Source organism: Ornithodoros turicata, chromosome 1 (assembly GCF_037126465.1).
Source record: "Ornithodoros turicata isolate Travis chromosome 1, ASM3712646v1, whole genome shotgun sequence".
Taxonomy (NCBI): Eukaryota; Metazoa; Arthropoda; class Arachnida; order Ixodida; family Argasidae; genus Ornithodoros; species Ornithodoros turicata.
Window position 1 is genome coordinate 202448539 of NC_088201.1, and position 18224 is coordinate 202466762.

The 18224-nt window shown below is 44.7% G+C and overlaps 1 protein-coding gene across 2 annotated transcripts; it reads right to left on the reverse strand.

Annotated features, from left to right (window-relative positions):
- Positions 1-1818: 1818 nt before the first annotated feature.
- LOC135375502 (uncharacterized) lies at positions 1819-17433 on the reverse strand. Of its 2 annotated transcripts, none has more exons than XM_064608197.1 (7): positions 16909-17433; positions 9984-10287; positions 9134-9287; positions 8144-8326; positions 6246-6324; positions 6029-6159; positions 1819-1975 (listed from the first exon to the last, which is right to left on the reverse strand). In XM_064608197.1, the coding sequence occupies exons 1-5, from the start codon at positions 17212-17214 to the stop codon at positions 6276-6278; spliced, it is 996 nt and encodes a 331-aa protein (XP_064464267.1). In that variant the 5' UTR covers positions 17215-17433; the 3' UTR covers positions 1819-1975; positions 6029-6159; positions 6246-6275. The 2 variants fall into 2 exon arrangements, with proteins under 2 accessions (XP_064464267.1, XP_064464265.1); XM_064608195.1 differs by lacking the exon at positions 16909-17433 and adding an exon at positions 11776-12272.
- Positions 17434-18224: the final 791 nt, after the last annotated feature.

Genomic DNA, 18224 nt, shown 5'->3' on the forward strand with positions numbered 1-18224 from the left:
TTCTCTGATGTGTTGAAGCATAATATATATAGGGCCTGACTTTTTTGGGTTTTATTTTTGGCCAAATTCGGTGGGTAAATATCGGGTGATATTTTTCGTTTGAAAATTCGGGTGTATTTGGGTTAAATCCCATTACGGCATATTCTGTCGGCAGGAATTCAGGTGCATTCGGGTGATTTTTTTTTTAAATAAAAATTTGCCTTAACATGGAACTAATGTTTAGCAATGTTATCAAACTTTATTTTAATGCACGCTTATGAGTGTGCCACACGACCCGGATGTTCTCGGGTAGATTCAGGTTAAACCCGAACTTTAGATTTTGTTCGGGGGGTAAATATCGGGCGGATACGGGTTTAACCCGAAAAAGTCGGGCCCTAAATATACATATGGATCGTACTCATTATGAGAACACAGTGTTAAAAAGAATTTTTCCTCTCGCTAGATTGGTCCGGAAAATAGGCGCAGCCACAAAATGACGACCCACGGTGTGACCTCACGGACCCCTCCTCCCCCATCTGGCTTGGGAGACGCGCGTCTTCCCTCGCTGCTCCTGTGTGACGTCACCGATGTCGCTTCTTCGGGGCCTTTTTTCTCCCTTACCTGCTCACGTCATGAACCTAAAAACTTGAATATGGGATGATGTATTTATCTGGGAAAGCTGGAAACCAACTGTCACAACACCTTTAAGGGAGCACGAATTAGTGAGGCTCTACTCTTGTTACTTTGAACTCAAAGGGGACTGAGGATTGGTCCAAACTACAACCCACTAGATTATGGGGAGCCCGTCCGCACAATCCACTATGGGCGCTGCTCATCAGCACGCGAGATCAGCGCATCACAACTGGATTATGGAATTTGAATTTTGAACGCGCAGAAGCGGACGCACGATTACCGTAGCAGACGACAGCAACAGTTTCCTATGAAAACGCGTAAAATGATGATGACAGTCAACTTTAGAAGGAAGCATCTCTCATGGGACATCCACCACTTGTACAAAAATACTAAGGTAAGCTAAAGTAGAGCAGCGCCACCGCTATATTCCAAACGCGGTGCTGGAAAGGTGTCCGTACGACGTGGTCGCTATAATGTAGTAGTAGGTCGTGGTCTAAACAAAGCAAAGTTTGCACCAAAGGGAGCTGCTCTGAATGAGGGTGTGATCCGTTGCGGTACATAGCAGATACTAGCTGCATGGGAGATATATCGCGCCTTGCTATACTTTACGGCATGTTTGCGGTTATTAGAGATGCCGGAAAATTCTGTTAATGATTTCAAAATATTTATTTACAGGAGAGCCTTTCAAAAATCTTACGTTAGAAAATAATATCTTTCTCGCTGTAACATTTGTTTCCTCAGCCACAACTCAATCAACGTCGCCCAACTCACCTGCGAGTCCCCGCAAACATGAATATCGGCTGTGTGCAAATTGCATTCATGAGTGCTTTTCCTATTTCGTATGAATAATATGTTGCAGTGCACCTAATGTTTTTTTGTAGTATGTAAAGAATTAATAAAATTAACTAATGAAATAATACTGATAAATAATGTAATTTATTAAGAATTAATTAAATCTGGATGAAATCTTCAATTCATCACTATAGCTTTTGCGGTGTGTGTGTAGTGTGTGATACTGATGATGATACTGATGATGATGACTTTTGTGGCTCACGGACAACTAAGGTCATTCGAATCGAAATGAAATCTCCAAACTACAAACGACAGAACCCAGAGAAATGAACCCTCCAGAGGTTAGGAAAATATTGAGATATTAAGTAAGTCTTTGAATATTCATTATATTATTAATATTCAAATATATTAATATTCAGTCGTCAAAAATGCCAGAGAGCAACTGTTGGTGTGAAGCGAAGGTTTGGTCTGGTTGCTATGGGAACAAGCCAGGTTCTTCGTAGAGTGCCTCCAGCTTCACAGGATCAGTACAGGTGCCACAAGTATCAAGCAGGCTCATGTCCAGCCACATCTGAAATGAAAAGGTCTCGATCACCACATGGGCAAAACAACTGGGAACATAAAGGCAATTTGGAAATAACAACAAAAACTAGGGGTGTGCGAATATTCGAATTCTCGAATCGAATCGAATATGAAACGCTCGAACTATTCGACTCGTGAATCGAATATTCAATATTCGATTTTTCGAATATTCGACTATTCCACGAATATGAACGACACAACCCGAAAGTGGGCTTCACCTGATGCTTCCGTGTATGAGGTGAAGCCTCCTTTACGAAATTGCCCTTGCTGCAGGACCAACACAGGTTGGACGGTGTTTGGTTTAAGATAACGTTATCCAAAGTTGGTTTTGTAGACATTTTATGTGGAAGGGGCGGCGCCCCTCCCACATGCAGTTTAGCAGTGCCGACGAGGGACTTTGATTTGATGTCTGTGAGGTTGCCTTTAAAAAGTTAGGACTCTTGAATAATGACTACAGCCCATGAACAAGAAGGGTGTCTTAAAGATGTCCTTTACATCTAAAATTTCAGTAGTGCAACTTCCTAGGACGAGTGCAAAGAAACTAAAGGGTGTTCATGGCAAAACTGAGGCAGGATGCCAATTCGTTTGTTTCACAAATGTCCTGTGGTTGTCTGAAACAATTACAGCCTAATCCGTATAACATGCTACTGCCTGACATAAAATTTTTAAATGAAGGTAACCACTCCAGTACTCCAGTAAGTGTAGGCTCACCTGAAAAGCAGGAAGCACTCTCATGTAAAATTAAAGAGTAGAGGCTTTAAACAGAAGAATTGTGTGTCTCTCTCGTGACAGTTAATGCCAGAAAAATTACACTAAAGCCATGGGCTACAAAATGGAAACTTTTAGTGCGAAAGTCACATATTGTAAATTTTGCACAAATATTCTATATTCGATTCGGTATTCGGAATTTTCCCCCCCATTCGATTCGATATTCGATTCGACTTGAAATATTCGGATTCGCACACCCCTAACAAAAACCAATCACTGTATGAAAAACAAAAGAGCAAAAACCCTCAACAAATATAAAATGTTGAAAAGTAGAAAATCTGAATTGAAATGCTAAACATGATTGACTGACGCATGGAGACACGGACAAAATGAACGACGGGCACAGAGAAATGTGTCTCTCCCCCGTGTTCGTCAGTCACATTCAGTTATCACTAGAGCGTGGATAAATGTGCACTAAAACCTCCAGAAATATGCATGCAACTGTGCACCAAAAATCTTCAAAATCTTCAAAAACTGTGAATATATGCAATGCTTTTCATGGTTTTCGGTATGAAGGCAATGCATCTGATGAATATTGAACAAAATTTCATAATTGTGTTATGCATTATATGGTAAAATAAAGTTACTTTTGTACGGGAGCACACAACAAAGACAGCTTCTGCCACACGTAAACATTGGGAGTGGCCTCTTTGGGTTAAATGCCTTTTTCAGATATGAAGGGGGGGAACAGGCACTATTTTCACATCTGTATTTCAGGGAGAAGTCGGGCGATAATTGTGCCATTGGTTGTTATCAGGTGTTTTTGTTTCTCCTCTTGTCTATTAAATTATTTCGTGAGTTTTTTTTTTGTTTTTTCCTGTGGGTGACCGACAAGCGCTAATTCCCGAAGGTGTAGACAGTGCTTGCACACATGGGTGTGTTGCTGGGAACGTAAGTGACCCACTGTTACATGTGTTACACGTGGTGACCCGTGTCCCTCCCTCTTCAGTAGAAACGTTACATGGGGATTTCATTATGACTGGAATTTAGGGAGAAATCGGGTTTAACCCGAATTGGTCATAGGTTTGTTTGGGGGAGAGGGAGAGCCGGGTTTAACCCGAAAAAGTCACTCCCTACTTATACTGAAGGCTGTCACAGAAGACAAAGCGATAATGGCTCCTGAATTCATAGATGTGTCTGCACCAAGACCTCTCCTCGCTCGAGACAGTTTACATCTTTCTTGAACCCTTCCGCTGGCTTACGACGTCTAGCTTACTACGCTTACTGCATTGTAGAAGATGGGGGAAATTCGAGATAAGGGGGGACCATTGAGATACAGTAAAAGCTCGTTAATTTGCACCTCATTAATTCGAATTGCTGGTTAATTCGCAAAGTCATCATGGTCGACTTCAAAATCTGCGAAGACTGCGAGGCAAAGTCGCAAATTGGAGGAGGCAAAGTTATTATGGTGCCGCCATATACATCAATGTATAGGGTAGCCCATTAAATCACACTCAAATCAGCTCCGCTACGGATAATTTGAACTGCGCGCCCACGATTGCACGCTGCCACAGTCAGCTTTCCAGGTTCAAACTGTGCACCAAGCTACTATTTCTGCCAATCACCAGACACCACCAGAATGCATCTTCTCCTCCTCTCCTTTTCCTTTTTCGGAATCTTGTCTGCGTTGCTGCCATCGTTCCATGTGCACAGGGTCGCTTATGAGCTCACGAGTGGAGTATCGAGTGCGGAGACAGTGCTCATTGCCTTGCACATGCTGGTGTGTGCGCATGAGTGCAGGTCAGTCCGTGCATAATATTAGACCACGAAGTTAGGGCAAAAGGGGACAGACACAACACGGAGTCTCGAAAAGTCAGTCCAGCAACGATTACGAACTCTTTTCCCCATTGTGGATTTGTTTGCCAAGATGTTTGCTTCACAGACTTCATTAATGCAGGCAGTTCCGCAGCGGAACTGCCTGTTCTAAACTATCATAAGAAGTCCTAAACTGTCATGAGATGGACCTGCGGACAGCGCCACGGATGAGGAAGAGGAGGAGTTGCGACTGCGGACGTTAAACATGGAGGTGCGCCGAACTTCATGCACTTTTTTTTAGCTTTGAGGGAGGTCAAGACTAAGCACTACAGCACGTGCATGCAAACGAAGCTTGACTGTGCATCGTCATTTGGTCTGTTTCTCGGCGGGTAAATCGTGAAAATTAAAAAACTGCCGCTGCCTAACATTTCCAATCAGCTATACCTGTGTTTCAGCTCCTTTCCGTCAGATGGCGACATAGTCGAATGTGAACGGAATTGTTAGGCTGCGGCAGTTTTTTAATTGTCACGATTTATCCGCAGGGAAACGGAACAAGTGGCAGTATCGACATAAAATTTTGGGGCATAATACGTCCTCCAACATCTACTTTAGCTTCCCGACATTGTTCTTATTCGTTTTACCTTTATTACAAACCCCGAAGTTTATCTTTGCAAACCCTGTACAACATAGGACAAGGCTTTTGTCCTCCATTTTTTGTGTGTATTGTGTTTACGTTTGGTACTCCCCCCCCGCCAACCCTAAAGTCAGAGACACGATGCCTACTTGGAGTGATATAGACTGAAGATCTGCTATTGCAACATAATAATAAATAATAATAATAATAATAATAGTAATTATATTCATTATTATACTTATTATTATTATCCTAGACAGGGATTCGGGAACCCGAATCCCAGTGCCAAAAATGGCGAATAAAAATCTTTTGAAGATTTCAGTAGAAGTGTTTTTTCCCCAGGTTTTTCAAACCGCTTCGAAAACGATTTGAAAGATTCAAGATTCGTAATATTTGTGGTTTAGCAGAACCTTCCTGGGATTTGGATTTGGATTTAGATATGAAAAATTCTGGGTTCGTCCCATCTCTAATAAGAGTAGTACACAGTGAGGTGACAAATCTGCGCAGCTCTACCTGTAACAAATCAAGTAGCGGAATAGACAGCATGTTAGCATGGTAACAAAAAGCACAAGAAAGCAACTAGGAAGCTGTCTTGATCGAGAATGACAACATGTGTGTCAGCACAGAATCTGTCTCGCTCTCCAGAAAGTAACAAAAATCACAGGAAAAAACTCAAGGATAGGGGGCGTCTTCAAGCGTAGAAAAGTGCGTAAGTGTTAAGTAAACTTGTTGGAACTACATGCTTGTCCTTATCATTTGTGCTTTGTCTCGTGTCTTCTGCACTCAGCATGGATTTGCAACACATCAAGTGCTCTGCTTTTATAGTACCCACATACCTGCACAGATTCAAACAAGAGACCCCGACAAAAAAGAAATCTCACTCACCTACAACCTCAACTTCAACGGTGCCCTTCACACTTATCTCGTGCCCACCGCTTCCCGAGGGCCCGATACTTTGTTCTTCATTTTTTTTCCACTTGGCTACGGAATAGATTGTTTTTTCTAGCCCTCCAAACCTGCACATACCATTATTAATTAATATTTTTTTAGAAATCACTCGGGGGAGCACAGTATCACCCGAATATTGCAGGAGGCTTTATACCTGGCAAAAATACCATTTTCTCTCCTGGGGTCATTTATCGCACTGGAAGCGTTGGCTGTGCCATGTCCTTGCATGTGACCTGCACACGAAAATGATCTTATAGGTGGGCCTGACTTTTTAGGGTTAAACACGTATCCGCCCGATATTTACCCCCCGAACGAAATCTGTAAAATTCGGGTTTAACCCGAACCTACCCGTAAACCTCTGGTCGCGTGGCACACTCATAAGCGTGCATTAAAATAAAGTTTGATAACATTGCTAAACATTAGTTCCATGTTAAGACAAATTTTTATTTAAAAAAAAATCACCCGAATTCCTGACGACAGCCTGACGACAGAATATGCCGTAATGGGATTTAGCCCGAATACACCCGAATTTTCAAATGAAAAATATCACCCGATATTTACCCCCCGAATTTGGCCAAAAATAAAACCCGAAAAAGTCAGGCCCTAATTATAGGTCACAAGTGTCACTGAACAGTTACGATAAAATAAATTTTACATCGGGTTGTGGAAATCTAGTTTATTTCAAGTACAGCAGAGCCCCGTTAACTCAAATGTGGATATGTCATACTTCCGGTTAATTAAAACATGTTTTACTTTTTGTTTATTTCTCACTACATTCTCACAGCACAGGGAAGTCACCTAACTCAAACGGTGCTTTTGTCTAGTCACACCTTGTTTCCTCATATAATGTTCCTATTGGCAGAACACAGCTTTTGCATGTTGGTGATGCCATCTCTTGAGGCAGCAGCCTTTTCAATACTAGCCAAAGCAAGCACTTCCCTGTGGAACTCTTCTTGAGCACTCGATAAGGCCCGGTGGCGGAAAATTTACCCTTCCGCAAAGTGAGATTTACAAATCCGCGAGATTCTGCAGGAAAAAAAAAAAAAGAAAGCTGTAGAGATGTGTGAATATTCGAAATTTCAAATATGAAACAAATGGCTATTCAAATGCTATTTGCAGCCTATTTTCAGAATTCGAAATTTTCCAATACCTTTCTAATGGTACTGAAGCGAGGTATCGCCGTCGCCATTCTGCAAGCGGGCTTCACCTCATTATATTCGAGAGTTAGTTTAAGCCTACATCACATCACCGCCCTTGTTCTTTTGATGTACGCCCCATTCTGCAAGTTGGCTTCATCTCATTACACTTGTGCGCTAGGTGAAGTTCGCTTTATTGTCTGTTTACAATATCCTGTTACTAAAGTCTACACAGCTTTTGAGAGCTCACGGTCAACACTGTACTCTGGGCATTGCAGGTTCCAGTAAATGTACTCCCAACTTTCAGAGGTACATTCAGTAACAGATGGCAGAATATGTGCAGTATCTAAAAAAAAAAAAAAAGTACAGGAAATTCAGAATGCAAACACAGAGATGACGAATTTTAAAATTTTTGCTGTGCGGTCTGCGGGACGTCCTGTGCCGCGAGGCAATGTCAGAAATAAACACACACATGTATGCTTAGAGCCTGAAGTTTTCGGGAAATATTTTTTTCTAAATTAAGGAGGTAAAAATCAGGTAAACAAACGTGTGCACTAAATTTATGCGAATTCGTGTGGAAAAACTCCCGAGATGCTAAATTCGGGGAGAAATCGGGCTCAGTTGCTCAAACTAACTGTAATGGTTCGGTACAAACGGTGATGTAACTGCATTTGCTGCCAAACAAGTAAGTTAATGCATTCCTACGGACGTCCCAGTGAGGGGAATTTTCCGGGTAAAAATCGGGTTTCACCCTAAAGGGTAGACCTTGAATTCGGGGTGCAAATTCGGGGAAGAATCGGGTAAAACCCTAAAACTTCAGACTCTATTATGCTGCATTGCTCAACTAGTCTACACAGTGTGAAACATGCTTCATAGCACAAATATGAAAACACACAGCCACGGGAATGTAAGTTACCTTTTACATGTGATAACAGCACGTACAAGGTGACCCTCAGTCGAAAGCTGAACCCGACAGTCGGTAGTGCCACAATCTCTGCAATACTGCAGCGCCTCTAAGAGTTGAGTGTCGGAAACCACATAGTTCGGCTCCTCTGCAATGCTCTCACGGGCCGTCGACGGCGATGTTTCTTCGGCAGACCTGTTTTAACACAATCATCAAATACGCATCAAAACAGAGCAAGTGAATGCAACAAATCTTCATTTCTGGTTGTCGTGGAACGCAAGAGAAAACAGATGCAGTCTTTCACAGGAGAATGACGAGCACAGCAGGGCTGAAGCATATGTGTAAAGTCATCAATCTCGTTATACGGTATGCACTGGGCCTTATGCTTTAGGGTTAAACCCGATAAAACCTGTTTTTACCCCCTGATCCCCATCATTATCACTCAGGATAAGACCGTTAAAAAAATGCGAAAACAAATTTGCTGAATGCAAATTCCAGTGTGGGGCACTATAGAACACTAAGCACTGTGCATCCATCAGTGTTGTTCTGGTTCAACTGAAACGCTGGAAGCACTTGCATCCTTTTTCCACCCAAATGCAAATTCCAGTGTGGGGCACTGGAGAACACTAAGCACTGTGTATTCTCCAGTGTTGCTCTGGTTCAACTGAAACACGGGAAGCACTTTCATCCGTTTTCCACTCAATATCATTAGATTTTACCCAGTTTGGCAGCTCTTGAATAGAACTAGATCGTTCCATGTCAGTTCATTCTTTGTTGGTAAGTTCTTTATCCTGTAGCCGTCTCATTCCTCAATGTGCTCTTCAGACTCCACGAGACGTTTCCGTTGGGTAACGAAATTGTAAGAAACGCACAGCTAATGCAAAAACCAGAGAAAGAATGATGAATCTACTAAATGTGCCCCTCCCCAGTTCGCCTTTTCCACAAATTCACCCTCGGCAGGTTGCCCGTATCACCCCTACATTGCCCTATGCCCCTACTCACGAGCTGATTATTGCACACTGAGTTCCCGGGCACGGTGCAGTCTCTCGTCCGTCGTCTGCACTGCTACTTCTGGTCGTGTCGTGCTGCTCAGATGACACGGGTGGTCCATGTGATGGGTTGCCGGATGAATGCCTGCCTGCTTTCTTTTGAGGGCCTGAAAACCATTACCTATTCCTGAATCATTTTGATTTTGAACTGCTTTCCGGCAGCATGATTATTAGAGAAGGTCACATGTCACAAGAGATCACGAGCAGGTGCTAGGGTTGCCACTTTTGGTTGTCAAATATTCTGTCTGAGTGAATGCGGTAGAAGGGGAGAGGAGGAAGTTTGAGATTTGGCGAGGCAAATAGAGAGGCCGGGAGATGGTGAGGTAACCCCCTTGATGAGTGAGATCGCCCGTACAGGGTGTCTTTTCTTTTTTTATTTGCAATACAGATTTTTTCATTTAAAAACTATAAGGGCTATAGACATGCTGTTTTCACTTCTTTCAACTCTGGGCCGGCGGATGCTCTTGGCCATCTGTTGCTCAACCGTCGGATGACTAATTACGTAAAAATTGTTAATTCACTTTTTAATTATAAAAGCTACGAAGTTGACCCAATGAGAACATCTTTTCCTTTCGGTCACCTGATATCGTAGCAGCGTCATCAAAACTTGGGGAGGCTCAGCAAATCTTCAAAAATTGACAGAAATGCACAGCGTTTGTAAACAGGATTGAAATTTCACGTATAGAATCTTTGAGGCACCTTCTTTTCGTCGACTAAATAAGGCTGTTTACCGAGTCTGGACCATGTGAGTCTAACCACCTAATTTCCTATCACTTACACATCATAAGTGAGGCTATACTCACTTGTGGGAATGTCTTTGAAGTCTGTCTGAGTGGACCTGTGAACATTGGGCTTTATATCTGCTTGACATCCCACACTGCGGTCTTTTGCGGCTTGCGTCTCTCGTGTGAAGACCTGGCAGCCCTTGCTCCTGCTTTCTATAAACGCTTGCGTGCCCCTGTTGCGCAGGTCAGGGAAGGTCAGGGTGCCCCTGGTCCTGGAGTCTGGCATTGCCTGGCAGCCACGATTTGAACAGTTAGGATATGTTTGGGTGGATGACGTTACTTTGATTGAGGAACCAGGGAGCAGGGTTTCCAGGTCGAAATCCTGAAAAGTTCCCAACGCACACTCAGAGAGTGGCCACAAGCACCCAATTTCCCCGAGTACGTAGCTAATTGAGTGCCCAGCGGTGCATAGGCATTATTTCGCACTGAATGTACTACGCATCTCCAAGCAAATCGTACAACGAATGCAGAACTGTCATTTCTACAAGCACGAAAGTGCACGAAAGTCTCAAATGTAGTGCGAAGAAGTATTCACAAAGTAGCTAGAAAATAGAGTCGCAGTTGCCCAAATATCGCCAGCCAGAAACTAGCCAAATCTAGCAACCCTGCCAATGAGTTGCATTGGACTGCTGTTGTCCTGCCTGGCATCTTGAGCAGGCTGAAATTATTAACGGCATGGTTTATTTGCAGAAGAAAATGTGACTAAAGAGGCAGTCTCAACCTAAATGAAATCTGAAATAACACTATCACCAGCTTTCTTGTCATGCATATGGTCAACTTATGGTTGATGGCGTTTTCAAACTGTGGGATGTTACCGTCAGCAGCTCCGTGCTTCCGTTCTGCTATGCAATTCAGCAACTGCTTCTAGACAAAACACGGTTGCTGTGTTTCATGATATTGCCGTATCAAGTGCATACATAAAAGTACTCAATTAGATTTATTTCGGTTTCATGCCCTCGTGATGTCCACTGGTTCCATATTTACAGCACAGCAACACAGAAACACTGAAACTATCTGCCGTGTGACATCTGCATGTGACAGTCTCGCTTGTCTACCATTTAGTATTTTGAGACATAGAGTGCAACCTTGTTGTTTCATTTTCTGTAGAGCACCACTCCCGAATCTGGGACAGACATTTAATCCGAAAAAGTTGTTAACAATGACACGTACTGAAACAAGATGGAAAGTACTGGAACAATCCGAAAAAGCTAGAAAGCAGCGTCACTTTGTAGCCCACACCTGCTAACTGCCGGACAAGTGTGGGAAGCATTGCGCAACACTGGCCCGGCTCTGCGATGATTTACAAAGGGCTGCATTGAGAATGACAATGTCCAGCTGGCTCTTCCAATGACTGCCTTGTTTTAATCTGCCAACACCACGTAATAGTCAAGCAGCATCTTTTGGTAAACGGCTTAGCTTGAAGGGTGCACTTCGTAAAACTTTTAAAAAATCTTGTAAACATTGCATATTTAGGTTTATTGGCGCTAATATTTCAAACGTCATTCATAAAACTGCCATTTCCCTGCATTGCGCTTTGTTGTAAAAAAAAATGCACGAGTCACATTATCATAGAAATCTGCATTGTTTTGGTGGCCGTCACCATTCTGCAAGTCGGCTTCACCTCATTACCGAAAGGGATTTGGGGACGTAAGGCACGCTCCACTATCAATGATCTGACGCCAATTTTTGGGCATTCATTCATAACTGGGGAAAACCTAGACGTCGTATCGTAACCATAGCATTTCTGACGACGCATATGATGTGTACAACTTGAAGCTTGAGAAACTGTGTACGGATTAGAATACACTACCGCCAGGCGACATTCCTTTGCCGACGTACAGCTTCCCCAAGTCTCATCAGCTGCACGCTTCCTGAAACGGGAAGGCACTGCTTCGGGACGTAGCCTGCACCCTTTTCTACCGAGTCCGAGGCTTTGTCGGGCTGAGTTACTCGAATTCGTTATGTAGGAATCGTCCGAAAAATGGTCAGAACAAATCACTGTGCTCTTGGAGGGGGTCCATCCCGAACGTTTGTTGACCGCACGCAAGACCTCTATCCACCGTTGTCGAAGATCAATATTGGACGGAAACAAGTGGAACACTGCCGCACTGTTCTTTACGGAGTAGTTGTCGCAGCTGTCGACGCAGCATCTACTGCCTCCCATTTATGTAGGGAGGAACTATGAAAGAGAAGAACCAAAGGTTTTGTTGCAGCGCGCGAAACTCGTCGAAAGCGTTTTGTTTACAATGGACCGCCGCCGCCGAGGTTTTGTTTTGCCCGTTTCGCGGTTTTGCCACGCGCCGACCGGCACCAACGATGACGCCGCCGCCGGAGACCGCGTTTGATGCGGGTTCATGTACGGACGCATAACTTCCAGTTGCGAGCTCGTGGTCACTCTTGAGATTGACATTGACAGTCTCTGTTTGTAAAATGGGCGTGCTTATTTTCCATTGGTAAGATTTCATATTCGCTGAAAACGAGCACAGTTCAGCGTTACCTGCTCTAATTTTGCAAGATTTTAGGGTGAAATTTAGGAGGATCCTTTGGAAATGCGTTAGCATAAGCGTTTCCTTCTTTTGCTACCCCAGCAGCGTTATATATCAGCTTGTGAACCTACATGAACGGAATTGTTGGTGGAATTAGGCGCTCGCTTACGGTATTGAGTTCATGCAAGTGCGCAGGCATGCTTCGCTTTCAAATCGTTGTTGTGCCAGAGGCGCGCACGGAGCCTCCATTCAAGCCCGAAAGGATTTTCAATGAAGTGTTTGACGAATGCGTTGTTTGCGCCACATACCCGCTCTCGTTCCATCTCCGCCTGTCGCTTAGCCCTCTCGGCTGCTCCGCCTCTCGAAGAGCGTTTACATCCCAGTGGAGCTCTTTTTGCCCCAACTTCCGTCGCGCTAAGTTCGGCGTCTGCATGACGCTTCTTCCGGCGCGTTTCAGTTAGCCGTGCAAGCCTCTGCTTTCGTTCCTCCTCGGTGTCCGTTGCGCGCTTTCGGTGTTGAACCGCGGCGTCCGCAGACAGACCTTGCTTCTCAGTCTCGGCAGCCCATCGGCGTCGATCGCCTTCTATTTTCCTTTGTCGCCTACTTGGACCGGAACTCGTACTTGGTTCGCACTCCATTGTATACTTCAAACTCCCCCCACCCCCTCCTTCAGTTGCGCATCCGCCTTGACGTCACGCGCCGCCGCGCGCCCGTATTGGCTTCCTCTCCTCTGTGCTCCGCCGCTACCCTCTTTCTCCGCTCGGGCCAAATATACAGTCAACACGACTGTCCGCATCGACACCGCCGTTTTTCCTTCCAGGATTTTCACTTTTTCCTCCCAAACTTCCGCCTCTGAGCGTCCCGACACCCGATTTTTCATCTCTACCTGTCGTCCGAGACACACTTACTTTCAGCCCTGCTACCGCACAGACTGAAAACGAACACCCGTTCACGAAAATCCCACGGCTGAATAATTCGTGAACAGGTGGCGCCATCGAAGAAATTTCTGTTTGGTAAAGATCCTTGGGACATCGGTCATTAACTGAGTAGTGAGCTGCTCATTTGCATACGCTCATTAATTAAACAAACATCCTAACTTTTAAATTTTACTTCGCACGCTTACGGAACCTCTGTTTTACGCATCGGGACCTTCAGCCAAAAATGTTGCAAGAGAAAACCGCGTCGACACTTAGGCCCGGTTTCGCCAACGCAGATTAACATTTGAACCGAGATCAACGATCAATTAACTCGAATTTAACGCTCAAATCTGCATCACTAAAGGGACTTCTTCGCACTGAAACATTCATTACGTCATTAACTAACGTTTGTAAAAAAGAAACGAGTGTTAACTTTACGTTTTAGCAACCCTTGATCTCAGTTCAAAATTAACCAGCGTTGGTGAAATCCAGCCTTAGTGATTTTTCCGAGTAATTAATTGGTTTCGGTTTACATATTTCTTGCGCGGAGCAGTGAACCAATGCGCTCTTTGAATCAGCTGTCAATCTCTTGTTCATCCGCCTGGTTGACACACGGGGGTGACGGAAAGATAACGAACAGCCGCAAGACCGCAGGAGACGCTTTGGTATTCCTTCTCTACAGTTCTCTACTGTTTGTAAACAAATGACGTCATAGTGTTCGACAGCGCCACCAAATTGGTAGAGTTGAACTACGCTGGAAGCTAGAGGTGAACAAGGTCGCGCCCGAAATCCACGGTCTTGAGGGGATTGCGATGGTCCCTGAAAGGGACGCGACCTTCGGTCCTACTTTTCTTTCATTAGGAGTCAGCGAACAAGTGTCCATTCGTGGAACCCAGCCCTCCCCTCCCAATTTCTTCCAGTTTCAGTCTTTCTATTAACGCCATGATGACGTTTCTGGGGTAGAGGTCTAATGGGCGATAACGTCGTCATTCGTGATGATGGTTGGCTAGGAGCGTGCTGGTGTAATTAATTTCTAAGAGTGTACCCCACTAGTTCACAGCGCTCGCGGCGCATTCGTCATAATCCATGATAAGAGCACGCTATCTCACCTACGGAGCGACAGAACCGCCAGCGCTGTTTACCAGTCGCTTTGATGAGGAAGCATCTCTTGCGGCTGTTCCTAATCTTCCGTCGCCCCCGTGCGTGAACCATGCGGATGAACACGAAATTGACAGCCGGATAGCTGATCCAAAGAGCACATTAGTGCACTGCTCCTCGCAAGAAATATGTAAACCGAAGCCGATTAATTACTCGGAAAAATCACTAAGTGTCGACGCCGTTTTTTCCTTGCAATATTTTTCGCTGAAGGCCCTGATGCGTAAAACAGGGGTTCCGTAAGCGTGTTAAAGTAAATTTTAAAAGTTCGGATGTTTATTTAATTAGTGAGCGTATGCAAATGAGCCGATCACTACTCAGCTGACAGCCGACGTCCCAAGGATCTTTACCAGAAAGAAATTTCTTCGATGGAGTCACCTGTTCACGAATTATTCAGCCGGGGGATATCCGTGAAACACCCGGTACAGGGAGTCACTCGTATTCCTTTTCCGCCCCGGAGTCGCCCTTCGGTGACCACGATTGGGCCTATCGTCTCACGTGGCTTCTTCTTCCAAGAACTCGACTCCATGTTGAGTCACTTCTGTCCAAAACCAGTCTCCTCGGTTGCAAGCTGCTTCGACCGCGCGTTGTCCTACACCGGAAAATGGGGAGATTGCGTCCCATTGCTAGGCGACGCAGCCGCGCATGACTCAAGATGGCGGGCTCGCGCTCGCCGGCATGTCTCATTGTGTCGCCACTCTTCTCATTAGTGACTCTAGAGGAACACAACGGAAGGACTAAGGTACCAATGAATGGGAGAACAGTTTGGCGACAAAAAAGAAAAGTTGAAAGATCGGTTAACGTTTCGAGCACTTGCTCTTCATCGGAACAGGGGCAAAAAGAAAAAGGTTCGATCGAACATCGGATACGTATTGTATGGACGAGTTGTTTCTAACAAGAACATAATGAACCCAGGGCTCTTCGAGGTTAGGTTGGGTTAAGTCAGATGTGGGCTCGACCCGCCCCTTTGCCCTGAAGGACTTCCGATGCCCCTGGCGTTAATTCAGGAACGCACTATTTTTCGGGCACGGGCACCGCCATCCAGCATGCAGCAGACCTGTACCCATGCCTCTACCCGAGAAACGTCATGATGATGTTGTTGGTAGGCAAACTGAAACCGAAACAAAGCTGAAAGGGAGGGGTGGGTTCCACAAATGGGCACTTGTTCGCTGCCTCCTATGGGTGGTTTGCAACTTCCTGTCAAAATGACGTTCGAGAAGTTGCAATGTCACGTGGATTTACGCTTCCGGTCCGAACTTCTGCTGGAGCCGTATAGTGTTACCGTGTTTTCAACGCGGATGTTCAGCGCTTAACTGCACTAATTCTGCGGAAAAAGGACATAAAACGTATCGCGTACCCTTGGATCCTGTGCCTTTGGAAAAATGTTATCAGCGTCAACGAAAATTGAACTACGGGTGTACCCAGGCAGCACAATGTACTGAAAGTCGAGTGCAATAGGGGTGGACGGGTAGGTGGAAAGCCTTGAACGCACTCATGAAGCTAAAGAACATTGATAAGACACATACCGTCCACCCCTATTGCACTCGACTTTCAGTACATTGTGCTGCCTGGGTAGGCACTTGTCATCAAATGTCGTACTGTGTACTTATCATGTTGAATTGTGCGTAGCTGTGATAACATTATCAACTCCCCCCCCCCCCCCACCATAATGTGAAAAGAATATCACTAAAGTCACAGCTTCGTCCCAAACTAAAAAGAAACAACTACATGCGTATTATCCTCAGAGTGCAGAAGATTGCTGCGTAAAATACTTCCCGTACATTTTGTTTTGTCATATCTGAAATGTTAATTGTTATCTTTGTTACAAGAAGCGCCTAGTTGACCACCGTTGTAACAGAACATTTCCCCCAGCAAAAGATCACGATTTCAGAGCGCACGCCAAACGAAACCGAAACATGCACGATCTGTCACGAAATCTTATCTTTGTCAGAAGAAAAGTACGTGTGAAGTAGTTGTTAAGGTACCTTACTTCTTTGGGGCCAGGCCTTCCCAGCCGAACTCATCGTGGTTGTCGTTTAAGCCAGAGTTTATAATGTTTCGCTTTGCTCCAGTTGAGCGAAATTTCGGACCGGAAGCTCGAAGACCCAGCATGCGTAGCGGCATCTCTCAACTTGAAAACCACCCATTGAAAGACCGCCGGTCGCGTCCCTTTCAGACCATCGTAATCCCCTCAAGACCGTGGCGTTCGGGCGAGACCTTGTAAAACTATGACGTCATTTGTTTACAAACATGGAGAGGTCTATTCATTCTGCTGTGACGTGCTGCAGCCTGTACGTATTCAAAGAATAACGCATTCATCACACATTGCGAGGAACACGCTTCCTTATTTTTTTTTTTTTTTATCATTGAAACAAATATACTTACGTCCACGCTCTCGTGGGTCGTCACTGAAACGCTCCTGAGAGCCAGCGTCGGCAAAGCACCTGGTTTCAGTCTTGCATGTTTCGACGTTCCGCACGCAGCTTTCAACATCAAGAGGTTACGTCCATAGGCATCCTCGGCGAAATGACGCGAACATACGCGAAGGTTCCTGGGCACTGCTTCTCCCGGAGGCCAGTTTATGGCTCTCAGCCACTCTTCTTTGTACTTTTTAGGCACGGAGTGGTACCTCACATCGTCACCTTTGCTATGCTGTAGTTTGCAGCCGGGCACACCACACACCGTTGGCATTTCGTGCACAAAAGCACACGGGTACTACTGCGCTTTCTACACTATTCACCGTAAGCAATAAGTACGAACACTTACGCTATGACATCGCCAAAAACGAACGAAAGTATGAAAGAACACTGAATGAATGAAAACGAAGGAATGAAGTCTGAAATACGAATCAAACAATGTGCGCGCGCACGCTGAAAAACAGTGGCGAACCGATCGACTATTGGTCGGATCGCGTCGGATGCTGATAGATGTCACTCATGGTGTCACCAGCCAACACGCTAAAATGTCCGCGTAGTGGCGCCACGGTCTGCGCACTACCCCTATACGAAAAAAATGACTTCCATGACAATCATAGAAATCAAGATCGGCTTCACTATTGCATATAATACTTTGCGCAGCTTTCGAAACGACACAATGGTAGTTGCAGAGTTCATATATAAGCACTAACGATCTCCCTTCGGGTGTTTTAGCACAATCACTCTTTGCCGATAACTTCGTAATCTGCCGCAAAATCGCAACACCCTCCGATAAAACCGCCCTTCAGAATGATAATTCACGTGTCGTTGCCGTAGTCAATTCCGTTGTTCCCTTCCTCTTTACAGTCTTCGTAAGCACAACTATGCATACGGGGTGTCTTCAAGGCGATACAGATTTTTCATAAAAAAAGAACTAATATAGACACGGTGTTTTCAATTCTATCATCTCTGGGCCGGCGGACGTTCTTTGCCATATGTTGCTCAATCGTCAAATGACTAATTACCTAAATATAGTTAATTAACTTTTAAATTATAAAATGCTATGAAGTTGTCCCAATGAGAACATCTGTTCCTTTCGGTGACCTAGCTGTTGTCTGAGCTGATATCGTAGCCGTTTTCAGTACAAAAATCCGTTCCGTAGATCGTCCGCAAAAAGTTCATGAAGGAACACCATTTTCTTTATTTTCTTCATTGCGCACCTTCGGAGACTCGCAATGAAGAAAATAAAGCAAAAATGCTGTTCCTTCACTAATTTTTTGCGGACGA

What these genes read in the sequence shown, in the direction of transcription:
- LOC135375502 (XM_064608195.1), bottom strand. Translation starts at nt 12,129, where the DNA reads ATGGGAGGCAGTAGATGCTGCGTCGACAGCTGCGACAACTACTCCGTA. An exon ending in CAGTGTGCAATAATCAGCTC is followed by an intron (nt 8,327 to 9,133) that starts GTGAGTAGGGGC and finishes GTGTTAAAACAG; the next exon opens with GTCTGCCGAAGAAACATCGC. An exon ending in GCTGTTATCACATGTAAAAG is followed by an intron (nt 6,325 to 8,143) that starts GTAACTTACATT and finishes TTTCGTGTGCAG; the next exon opens with GTCACATGCAAGGACATGGC.